The 12,429-nt window shown below is 40.1% G+C and overlaps 1 protein-coding gene across 3 annotated transcripts in view; it reads left to right on the top strand.

Moving 5' to 3' along the window:
- Positions 1 to 11,970, top strand: part of chaf1b (chromatin assembly factor 1, subunit B) — a 60,268-nt gene extending 48,298 nt beyond the window's left edge. The window contains exons 13-18 of one of the 3 annotated variants that reach the window (XM_069888956.1): positions 3,364 to 3,440; positions 5,069 to 5,204; positions 7,428 to 7,504; positions 8,610 to 8,720; positions 8,918 to 9,068; positions 10,486 to 11,970. In XM_069888956.1, coding sequence (XP_069745057.1) covers positions 3,364 to 3,440; positions 5,069 to 5,204; positions 7,428 to 7,504; positions 8,610 to 8,720; positions 8,918 to 9,068; positions 10,486 to 10,540 — 607 coding nt within the window. In that variant the 3' untranslated portion in view covers positions 10,541 to 11,970. Of the gene's footprint in view, positions 1 to 3,363; positions 3,441 to 5,068; positions 5,205 to 7,427; positions 7,505 to 8,609; positions 8,721 to 8,917; positions 9,069 to 10,328 lie in introns of all 3 variants that reach the window. The other 2 variants (XM_069888955.1, XM_069888954.1) reach the window with 2 other exon arrangements.
- Positions 11,971 to 12,429: the final 459 nt, after the last annotated feature.

Raw genomic sequence — 12,429 nt, 5'->3', positions numbered from 1 at the left:
ACCAAAGAAAGTCAAAGAAGCCATTATGAGGCTGAAAAAGAAGAATTAAACTGTGAGAAGTTGCCCAAACCTTAGGATTACCAAAATCAACAGTTGGAACATCATTAGGAAGAAAGAGCGTACTGGTGAGCTCAGTAATCTCAAAGAGACTGGAATGCCAAAGAAGATCTTCACTGCTGATGAAGAAAAATCCCCAAACTATCCTACAAGTCAGAAACACTCTTCAGGAGACCAGTGTGGATATGTGAATGACTACTCTCTGCAAAAGACTTCATGGAAAGACATACAGAGGCTGCATTGCAAGATGCAAACCACTTGTTAGCCACAGAATGGATGGCCAGATTATATTTGGCTAAGAACTATTTTGCAGAGCAGCAGACTTCTGTAAAAAAAAAGTCTTGTGGGCAGATGAAACCAAGATTAACCTGTATCAGAGTGATGGCAAGAGCCAAGTGTGGAGGCTTAAAGGAACTGCCCAAGATCCAAAGCCATAGTTTGCATCTTGCAGTGTAGCCTCAGTATTTCTTTCAATGAAGTTATCCACGGACAGTAGTCATTAACATAGCCGCACCTGTCTCCTGAAGAGTGTTTCTGATCTGTTGGACATGCGTTTGAGGATTTTTCTTCATTATGATGAGAATTCTATCATTAGTGGAGGTCTTCCTTGGAATACCAGACCCTTTGTCATTACTGTGCTCATCATAACATAACATAACATAACAATTACAGCACGGAAACAGGCCATTAGGCCCTTCCAGTCCGCACCGAACCAAACACCCCTTTCTAGTCCCACCTCCCTGCACAATGCCCATAACCCTCCATCTTCTTCTCATCCATATACCCGTCCAACCTTTTCTTAAATAATACAATTGACTCCGCCGCCACTATTTCTCCCGGAAGCTCATTCCACCCGGCTACCACTCTCTGAGTAAAGAAGTTCCCCCTCATGTTACCTCTAAGCCTCTGCCCCTTAATTCTTAACTCATGTCCTCTTGTTTTAATCTTTCTTCTTAATGAGGTTCCAAATATTATTTTGGTAATTCTAAGGAATGGGCAATGTCTCTTACTGTTTTATTCTTGTTTATCAACTTCTTAATGGCTTCCATGACTTTCACTGGCACAAACTCTGGTCCTCATGTTGAAAAATGGCAACTGCAGACTCCAAAGGTAATCAAAAGTTCTCTTGGACCTGCACCAATGAGGCAATTAAACATACCTGAGTAATCGCAAACACCTGTGAAGCCAAATGTCTCAAACATGGCGCCCTGAAATGAGGGGACGATGTATAAAAAGTGCTGTAATTTCTACATGGTCAAACCAAAATGTTTACAACTAACTAAATAAAATCCGGAATGTGCACTTTAATGACATGTGAATTGCTTGATTACAAATTTAAAACTGTGGAGCACAGGGGCAAATAAAGGAAAAAAGTGTCTTTGTCCTGAACATTATGGAGGGCACTGTATATTGGCATAAATAGGATGTAGCAAAGGCACTGTGAAATCTTATTATCATGAATGTGTTTCACAAATAATAGATTGAAGGGTGACAGCTGTAAAGAACAACTGTTTCAAGTTCAGGGTTATTATGTGCATTTAATGATCGACTCCGGGGTATCTTGTGCTTTTTAGTTGGTTGGAAAAGTGCTAAGCCTTCATTATATATACCTTATGTCACAGAAACATCTGGGTTCCTTCTCTGCAACCTGATACCATTATCTCTTTAACCAACTGTCTTGCAGTAAAGTAAGTTTTTTCATGTAACCAGTGATTCAAGATTGCTTTATTGTCATGCAATATTAAACAAAATCTCCTTCTTCCTGTGGTAAAGCAAAGACTCACCATTAGAGTCAATGGCACACCTTGCAGTAAGAGAGAAAGAGAATCAAAAGAGAGTCCCTTCGGAGTCACTGAGTGCCTGTGAATTCGCCTCCAGCACTGCCGCATCCTCTGCAGCCGCACAGACTCCTGTTTGATCCATTGGCACCCTGAGCTCCAGATCCAAATCTCCGATATGATCTGGAAGCCTTAAGTGACCGAGGCCCTTCGGGAGCCCTCCTTGCCCTCAGCACCCTCTCGAATCTTGACTCCACTTGCCATCCTAAGCTACTGAATAACTTTTGCCAATCATCAAAAAAAGTCAGTGGAAATGTTATCAGATAGTTATTAACTTTAAAATCTTAAACAATGCACAAATATTCTGGGGGATATCAGCAGGTCACGCAGCATCCAGAGGAAGTAAAAGATGACCATTTTGGGCCTGATTCCTGATGAAAGGTTCAGACCCAAAACTTTGCTTCCTCTGGATGCTGCATGACCCGCTGGGTTTCTCCAGCACTTTTGTGTGTGGCACTTGATTCCAACATCTGCAGTTTTTTTTTTACATTTAACCACATAAACATTATTTTCAGTTTTAGTGTTCAAAGAATTGGTAGTTCTGGTGGATTAATTTTAAAAAAGGATATTAAAATGTTACCTTAATTTACTATCAGTTTATGCTTTTAATGTTACAGTGAGATCAGAACTATTAATTAGTTGATGAGATTTGTGTATGAAAAAACTTTATCCATCCACAGAATTGATCATACTGGACAGTCAATTAAAATTTTATTTTAAGTTTTGCATTTTAATTTGGAGATACAGTACAGCAATGGGCATTCCATCTCATGATCCTTTGCCTCCCAAATACACCCATGTGACAAATTAACCTTATATCTTTGGAATGTGGGAGTAAACCCACACAGATAAGGGGAGAATGTTGAAGCTCCCTACTGACAGCGACAGATTCAAACCTGGGTCACCAGCCTTGTAATTGCATGCTAACTGTGTGGTGGGGAGAAACACCTTGGACAGTGCAGAGCAGGCCGCAGTGCAGTGACAACTTGCCCCACATTCTGGTCCTCTTAGCTGGTGGGAAATGAAGCCACTGGTGCACCATTTTGTGAATTTCATCTCTCCTGTATGTGAGAATGAAAATATAAAAACTGCAGAAATGAAGACCAGAAATGCTCGGGAGTTCAAGCAGCATCTATGGAAATGTAGAGAGTTACCATTCCATGTTGTGGTCCTTTCATCAGGACTATGAAAATGAGAAAGTGGTGTAAATCCTGCCCTCACCTTCTATCCTGTTCATCCTTTTCCCACCCTCAATGCCACTTCAAGACATTTTGTTTTCTCATGTTCCCGATTCTGATGAAAAAGGTTATTTGACCTGATTCTCCTTCCACAAATGCTGCCTGAATTGCTGAATATTTATGCCACCTTCTTTGTGCACACTCAACTCTACGAGTAAGCTGTGAGTATCAGCAATAATACACCAGAAGTTGTGTGTCTGCTCAGTGTAAAGTCTTTTATGTTTTTCTAGGCGAATCTCACTCACCCCTGTGAACCCCAGCTGTTCCCAAGAGACCTCAATTCCAGCAGTAACCCAGGCAGAACACAGTGAGTATTTGATTTGCATCAGATTGAACTTGAGTGTTCATCAGTTGAAGTTTGACAAGTGTTCCTAAATAAAGTTAAGGGTGACTGCTCCAGGATTTCCTGGCAGTGGAGAGGCACCTGTTCTCAGCATTCAACTACTCATCAAGGCTGAGAAGATAGGAGAATTTACAGTACAGTACACAAGTACAGTGTATAGATCTACCAAAATGTGCTGCACCCAAACATTTATTTAAAATATGCAACTATAGTATAAATTAAATTGCCACAATATCCAAGAAAGAGAAAGGGACAATAAATATAAAATTTAAATTTAGAAACACAGCACGGTAACAGGCCCTTTCAGCCCATGCGCCATGCCACCCTTTTACACCCACTTGTCTTACACCCCCAGTACGTTTTTGAACAGTGGCAGGAAACTGGAGCACTTGGAGGAAACCCATGCAGACAAGGGGACAATGTACAAATTCCTTACAGATAGTGCAGGATTTTAACCCTGGTGCCAGTCGCTGGTGCTGTAACAGCGTTTCGCTAACCGCTATTCTAACTGCGCCACCCTATATATTAAAAAATAGATAACTAAACATTTGCATATGCAGTTATTACAAGAGAAAAAGTTTTTTTTAGTAGTACAAACAGATCTCATTGTGGTCCCAGAGTAGTTTATATCATGGTAAGGGTACCATGAGCCAAATAAATTGCAGAAAAAAAACCTTGAATCTAGAAGTGTTGGACATCAGGTTTCTGTACCTTTTACCTGAAGATAGCATTGAGAAGTGGTTGTGACCAGGGTGACGGAGGTCCGTTATGATGTTGGCTGTCACCTCATATGGATGTCAGGTCGTACAGTATACTGGACTCGGTTACATTTGCCACTTTCTTCAGCCTTTTGCATTCCTGGGGTCTTGATCCTGTGGATTTCTCTGGCACCAGCCTCCATATCGAAGAATCCAGTCATGTGGTAGAGCCAGGATGTCCCTTCACATAAATGCAGGAAAAACATTGCCAGCTAAACTATACCTAGTGCCTTTTGAAACCATCACAAAACAATTCAGAAAATTATGAATAAAGAATCATGTTTAATTAAAAATATTTGCTCATTTAATTAATTCTTAAATACAATTATAGAAATGACCTGACACAGGCAAGGCTTCTGTCTATTGCAATATACCTGTCCTGAAGGATTGGATGTTTCCACCAAAAATGTCAATAAAACATGTGAGTCAAGAATCTCTGAATGGATTCAAGTAAAAATATTCTGAATGAACCATATACTAGTAAAATGATGTCATCTCTGCTCCCTACCAACTGATCTATCTATAACTCTGGACTTTTATACTGATACTTGGTGTACTAGGTATGGGACGTCCAGCTGGACTGCTTGCAAAACAAATATCCCCACTGACAATAAACTTGAACCTTTCAACTTCTCAGGCACTGAAAACTTTGTATCTGCAGATAAGGCTTCATTAGTGCTGAGTTCTCTAGATTTGTTTCCTAAGATGGTGCAATTGCATTTTTGTCTGGAGTTGAGTTAATTTGCTATGGAGGCATTGTAACCAAGTTGTTGGTTAGTTGGTCAAACCTGCACTTGAAAATTAAACACCAGATAATGTTTTTATGTGCTTCAGAGAGACCCTCTCCATCAAGCGATCCTTCATGCAAGACACCAGATGCAAAACGTCCCAGAATTGAGGACAATCTGGATCAAAGTCCCACCACTGTGGATGATGTCTGCAAAATGAACAGTGCACAATCAGATAAAAAGTGAACGTTGCTCTGATAATTTTTTCAAACCTGTATTTTTATAAAACTTTGCAATGTGATCCATTTTGCTGTGGCTTTTAATATACATAACAAATAGGAAAGTGCATATTAATTTTCTGGTAGTTATGGGTTTGAATATGTCTAACTGTCCTTTTAGTGTAAGTGGTAATGGGCTGGCTTTGAAGAGTGAACAGACCAATTTTACTCACTATGCAAAGTATTAAATTATGCTGGAGAGAATTAAAATCTTGTGCTGTTAATATGCAGATAGAAAGACCTACTTGAAATTCCCATTCTCAAAAAGAAAAAGTGACTTTCAAGATTCCTTTTATAGTCACGTTAGAAATGTAATATACATGACATACTTCAACTTTTGTCTGCCATCAGACAAAGAATTGGCCATCGCCCCGAACAATAAGAGAAAGGGAGGCAGAAGAGTCCCTTCAGAGATACTAAATGCCCGTGGATTCGCTTCTAGCGCTCCTGCAGCCTTTGTAGCCGCAGTTTCCTGTTCAATCCATTGGCAACCCGAGTTCCAGATCCAAACCTCTAATTCAACCAGGAAGCCTCAATGCCCGAGGCCCTTTGGGAGCCATTCTTGTCTCAGTGCCCTCTCGAATCCTGGCTCCACTTGTCCACTTACCATCCTGTCAGATTCTGCACAAGCTACTGAATAACTTTTGCCAATCGTAAAAAAAGTCAGTGGAGGTGTTATCGGATAGTTATTACCTTTAAAATCTTAAACAATACAGTAATGCAATGCACAAATAGGCTGAAGAAAATCAATAGGTCACGTAGCATCCATAGGAAGTAAAAGGCAACCATTTTAGGCCTGATTCCTGATGAAGGATTCAGACCCAAAAAGGGTGGCATGGTTGACGAAGCAGTTAGCACAACACCTTTACAGCGCCAGCAATTCGGACTGGGGCTCGAATCCTGTGCTGTCTTTAAGGAGTTTATACGTTCTCCCTGTGTCTTACCTGGAGATTTCTGTTTCTTACCACCGTTCAAAACATATTGGGAGTTGCAGGTTAATTGGGTGTAAATCGGGCGGCACGAACTTGAGAGCTCCTGTTACTGTGCTGTATGTCGAAATTTAAAATTAAAAAAAAATTGGTTACCTTTTACTTCCTATGGATGCTGAGTGACCTGAGTTACTCCAGTACTTTTGTGCATTGCATTTATGCAGATATTTTTGTTTAACTTCATATTCACATTATTTGCAACTTTATATTCAAAGAATTATTAGTTTTTGTGATTTAATTTAAAAACAGGATATTAAAAAGTCACCCTAATTTACATTGGCTTACTTGTTTTTGAAGTTATAGTGATATCAGAGATCATAATTGATTACTTGATGAGATTTATGTATGAAAATCCATCCACAAAATTGATTGTACTAGACAGTCAATTAAATTTTTAAGTTTTGCTTTTTAATTTAGAGATTCAGCTTAGCAACAGGCCCTTCTATCTCATGAACCCACGCCTCCCAAATACACCCATGTGTATTTGGAATGAGGGAGTAAACCCATGCAAACGAGAACCTTAAAGCTCCTTACCCTCAGCAGCAAATTCAAACCTGGTTCGCTGGCACTGTAATTGTGTTGCGTTAAGCACCATGCTAACTGTGTGATGGGGAGAAACACCTTTGACAGTACAGAGCAGGCCACAGTGCAGTGACAACTTGCCCCATGTTTTCTGGTCCTCTTAGCTGGTGGGAAATGAAGTCACTGGGGCACTATTTTGTGAATTTCATCTCTGTCCTGTCTATGAGAATGAAAATATAAAATCTGCAGATGCCAGAAATCTGAAATGAAAACCAGAAATACTCGGCAGTTCAAGCAGCATCTATGGAAATGTAGAGAGTTACCATTCCATGTTGTAGTCCTTTCATCAGGACTATGAAAATGAGAGTGGTTGTAAATACTGACCTCACTTTCTAGCTTGTCCATCCTTTTCCAACCCCCTCTGCAACTTAAAACCAATTTGTTTTCTCACATTCCAGATTCTGATGAAAAAGCTCATTTGACCTGACACATTGTCTCTGATTCTCTTTCCACAGACGCAGCCTGTATTGCTGAGTATTTACGCCACCTTCTTTGTGCACACTCATCTCTGCAGTGAGCAACAGCAAATATTGCTCTAGAAGTTGTGTGTTTTCTGTGTATATCCTGATCTGTCATTCTGGAGATGCCTAGTGTAAACCCTTTCCTGTTTTTCTAGGCGAATCTCACTCACCCCTGTGAACCCCAGCTGTTCCCAAGAGACCTCAATTCCAGGAGTAACCCAGGCAGAACACAGTGAGTATTTGATTTGCATCAGATTGAACTTGAGTGTTCATCAGTTGAAGTTTGACAAGTGTTCCTAAATAAAGTTAGGGGTGACTGCTCCAGGAATTCCTGGCAATGGAGAGGCACCTGTTCTCAGCACTCAACTACTTATCAAGGCTGAGATGATATGAGAAGTTATTGTACAGGGTAGATCCTCCAAAATTTTTGCTTTCTGCAACCAAACAGATATTTAATTTATGAATTAAATTGCCACAATATCCAAGAAAGAAAAAGGGACAATAAATATAAAAGGGTAGATTAGGTAAATATTGGCAGGTGCAGTTACAAGAAAAAAGAGATTTTGTTTTAATAGTACAGACAGATCTCATGGTGATCCAGGTATGAGGAGGTTCAAGAGCCAGGTAACTTGGAGAAAAAAATCTTCTCGAATCTAGAAGGGCTGGAGATCAGGTTTCTGTACCTTTTACCCGAAGGTAACAGCGAGAAGTGGTTGTGACCAGGGTGATGGGGGTCCTTTAGGATGTTGGTTGCCGCCTTAAGTCAATGCCTTATGTGAATGTCATCACTGTATGGGAGGTCATGCAGTGTAATGGACTTGGTTATGTTTGCCACTTTCTGCAACCTTTTGTGTTTCTGGGCTCTTGATGGTGCACTTGTGTGGATTCCTCTGGTACTGGCCTCCATATTGAAGAATCCAGTCATGTGGTAGAATCAGGCTAATCCCCTTCACAGAAATTAAGGAAAACAATTGCCAGCTAATCTATTAATCATCGCAAAACAACGCTTTTAACATTCAGAAACATTAAGAAGAATGACTCAAAGAATTAAAAGTTAAAGCACATGTTTATTTAAAAGATTTGCTACTTTAATTCTTAAATAAAATTATAAAATGATGTGACACAGGCAAGGCTTCTGTTGCAATATAGTTGTCCAGAAGGATTGGATAAACATCCAAAAAAAGTTAATAAAATATGTGAGTCAAGAATCTCTGTGTGGATTCAAGTAAAAATATCCTGAATTAACCACATGCTATTAAAATGATGTCACCTGTGCTCCCTACCAACTGATCAATCAATAACTCTGCACTTCTAAATTGTCTTACTTGCTGTGCTAGATATGGGATGTCCAACTGGACTTCTTGCAAAACAAACATCCCCACTGCATCTTGGTGACAATAAACTTCAACCTTGCAACTTATCTGGCACTGAAGCCTTTCTCTCTCCAGGTAAGGCTTCATTAGTACTAATTTCCATTTGTTTCCTAAAATGGTTCAGTTGCATTTTTATATGGGGTTGAGTTAATTACTACAGAGGCATTGTAACCAAATTGTGTTCTGGCCTTAATCTGACACCTGCCTATGGCCAGTTGGTCAAACTTGCACTTGACAATTAAAACATCAAAGAATGTTTTTAAATGCTTCAGAGAGACCCTCTCTATCAAGCATTCCTTCATGCAAGTCTCCAGATGCAGAAGACCCCAGAACAGAGGACAATTTGGATCAAGGTCCCATCATTTTTGATGACTTGAAAGTGGATGACATCTGCGCCAAGAACAGTGCACAATCAGATAAAAAGTGAATATTGCTCTTATAATTTTTTTTAAATGTATTTTTATAAAACTTTGTAATGTGATCTGCTTTTGTGTGGCATTTCAATGTACATAACAAACAGGAAATTGCATATTAATTTTCTGCTACTTGTAGGTTTAAATATATCTAATTGTCCTTTCAGTGTGACTGGTAATAGTCTGGCTCTGAAAGTGAACAGTCCACTTTTAATCATTGTAAAAGAATTAATTATTCTAGAAAAAAATAAAATCTTTTGCTGTTAATATGCTAATAGCAATATTAATTTGAAATTCTCATTTTATAAAAGAAAAGGTTTCACTGGTTCAAGGATAGGAATGGACCCGAGTTTCTTCCAGTTAGGAAGATCACAGCTGATCTTTCCCTTGATCCCCACAATATCTAAAATATCCATCAACCCTCATCTTCAGTTGCACTCCGCAACTGATTCTCATCTGTTCTTGATTAGCTGGTGCCAAATTTTGAATTGATTCTGGTTGTAGACCCCTCAGCCAGAGAAAACATCCTCACGTCTGGTCTGTCACTCCCTTTTAGAAATCAGGGAGGTTGAGCCTCATTCTTTTAAACTATAAATCCAGTCTGCTTAATATTTCCTCATATGGCAAGGTGGCCATCCTAGCAATCATTTTTTTGTTGAGCTTGTCCTTTCTTGCAACCTGGACTCATTGTTCCAGATGTGGTCTTTGTTTACTTTCAGTGAGTCATTGTACCTCCAAGCACCAGTGCTTCGATCTCTTTTTTTTAGAAAATTCTACCCGTGGTGGACTTTGTATTTTTTCCCCACATTATGTTCTGTGTCTGATCCCCTCACCCAATTAGTTGACCTCATCATATTATCTTCCCTGTATTCTTCCCCCAGCCTATGATGCAACCTCATATTTGGATATGTTGATGAAAATTAGATGAGCCATACTCTTCGTGAATGGACGTCGAGGCTCTTTGGCCTATTCTGACTCCGATTAAACTCTTAATTGTTTGCTACGCACGATTATCAGTTCACTTCATCCCATCATGATAAAAGGGCGGGGGGGGGGGGTTGGCGATGAGGCTAAAATTGGATCCCTCTACCAGGAGACAACTTGACTGCTGATGCAACATTCTTTTTTTTTAAATTTTTTTATTTATTTTTTTTTAATTATTTTTTTATTTTTTATTTTTTTTGTAATGCAACATTCTGATATGATTTGATTCAACAGTATAAATTCCTTTAGTGTCTTTCATGTAAAATAATCTAAACTGTTTTGCAAGATTATTTAGGAGGGAATTACCAAACATTTGTCCAGGGACAGAAGAGGAGAAAGCCAGGAAGGAATCCCATTGGTTGAAATTTGGCAAATAAAGGCAGTGGTTGAAGATATCAGCGAGGATATCTCATTAATTATTGTACATGCTCTGAAATTTGAAGGGAGAAAGAGTTGTGGGGAAGGGGAAATCCGGACACAGCGACAGAGGATAATTGAATATTTGAAATGAGGAAGATGCGAGCTTGAATGTAAACAGATGAAGGAACTTGGAATATGGAATCGATGCTGAGAACACACAGAACATAAACCAAACATGCACCTTTTCTGCCATGTCCAAGCAAAAAAAAAAGTGATCGTTCTCAGTGCAGATTGTAGATTCACTTTCAATAAGACTGAATGGATATGTCAGATTTACTTCCTGCACTGGCTTCAAGTATCCACAGCAGGTAGTTTTGGCTTTGATGATCGCCATCACCCATTGTACATACTTTTGATCAACAAGTGCAAAATGGATTGAAAATCAGCAACATTTGGCTAAATGACATAACTATAAGACCATAAGGTATAGAAGCTGAAATAGGCCAATTGGCCCATTGAGTCTGTTCTGCCATTCCATTATGATCTGTTGCAAAACCAAATCCAGTGCGATAGAAGGCAGCAAAGCTTCACTCCCAGATGAACTCAATGCCTTCTGCACACAATTTGACCATCAGAACAAGGAAGAACCACTATGCACCCCGTGTGCCCTGATGATCCTCTAGCATCAGTATCTGAGGATGACATGCAGGTTGCCTTCAGGAGAGGGAATCCAAGGAAAGCATCCGGTCTGGACGGAGTACTGGCTGAGTAATGAAAACCTCTGCTGACCAACTTGCCAGTGTATTCACGGATATCTTCAACATTTCACTCCGGCAGGGCGTGGTACCCACCTGTTTCAAACAGGCCTCCATCGTACTTGTACCTAAGAAGAGTGTGGTAACCTGCTGAAATGACTACCAACCAGCGGCACTCACATCCACAGTGATGAAGTGTTTTGAGACGCTGGTGTTGAGGCATATCAGCTCCTGTCTGAGTGGTGGCATGGATCCATTTCAATTTGCCTATCTCAGCACCAGGTCCACAACAGATGCCCTCTCACTGGGTCTGCACAAAGCGCTGGAACACCTGGACAGCAAAGGCACATACATCAGGATGCTCTTTATTGACTACAGTTTGCCATTCAACACCATCATCCCCTCAAAACTGATCAGAAAACTCCCAAAACCTTGGCCTCAAAGTCCCACTGTGTAAGTGGATCCTAGTTTTCCTCACCTCCAGACCACAATCAGTGAGGATTGGTCACAACGCCTCCTCCATAATCTCCATCAACACGGGAGCATCACTCGGTTGCATGCTTAGCCCCCTGTTCTACTCACTTTACATCTAATATTGTGTGACTCCATACAACAGATACTGCATGACAATATTTTCTGTATTGCAGTCAGTTTGTTTACATTTCCCTCTTTTGTATATGTATCTTGAGTACAGTGTTTTGCACTACCAATAAGTAGAAATTGTGCTGCACCTGCAAGAAAAAGGATCTCAGTGTTGCATGTGATGTCATTCATGTATTTACTTTGACAATAAATTTGAACTTTGATTTGTAATGGGATGGTGGAAGATTGCATGCTTCATTCTGTCCAAATTGTCCATCAAACATTGCTGTGCCAAGAGGGGGAAGGTCCAGGATTTATTGGGATCAGAATACCACATAATCAGTCTATGCTGGAACATTGTTAATGCTGTCAAGCCAACAAAATTTTGGCAAAACTTGCCTGTTTGTTACCCATGGAATGCAAACTCAAGTACCATCACCACCACCATTACCAGTTGATGTTGCTAATTAATGACAAACCACATCATTGCCTCTGTGCAGTGTGTTACTGGAAGATAAAAATGGAACTTGTGCCACTCCTTACCACACTTCAAAACCAGCAGTTGGACCTGAAGATGACGGACCAGGTGGGTTCAGTGACCATCTACGCTGTCTCTCTCAGGCTCCCAACGTTTTGGGTATTGCAGCCACACGAATGGTTCAAGCAGGCTGAGGCTCAGTTTCAGCTTTG

The sequence above is a fragment of the Narcine bancroftii genome, chromosome 7, assembly GCF_036971445.1.
Source record: "Narcine bancroftii isolate sNarBan1 chromosome 7, sNarBan1.hap1, whole genome shotgun sequence".
Lineage (NCBI taxonomy): Eukaryota > Metazoa > Chordata > Chondrichthyes > Torpediniformes > Narcinidae > Narcine > Narcine bancroftii.
Note: the sequence above shows the minus strand (reverse complement) of the source record. Positions and strands in the feature narration are given on the sequence as shown.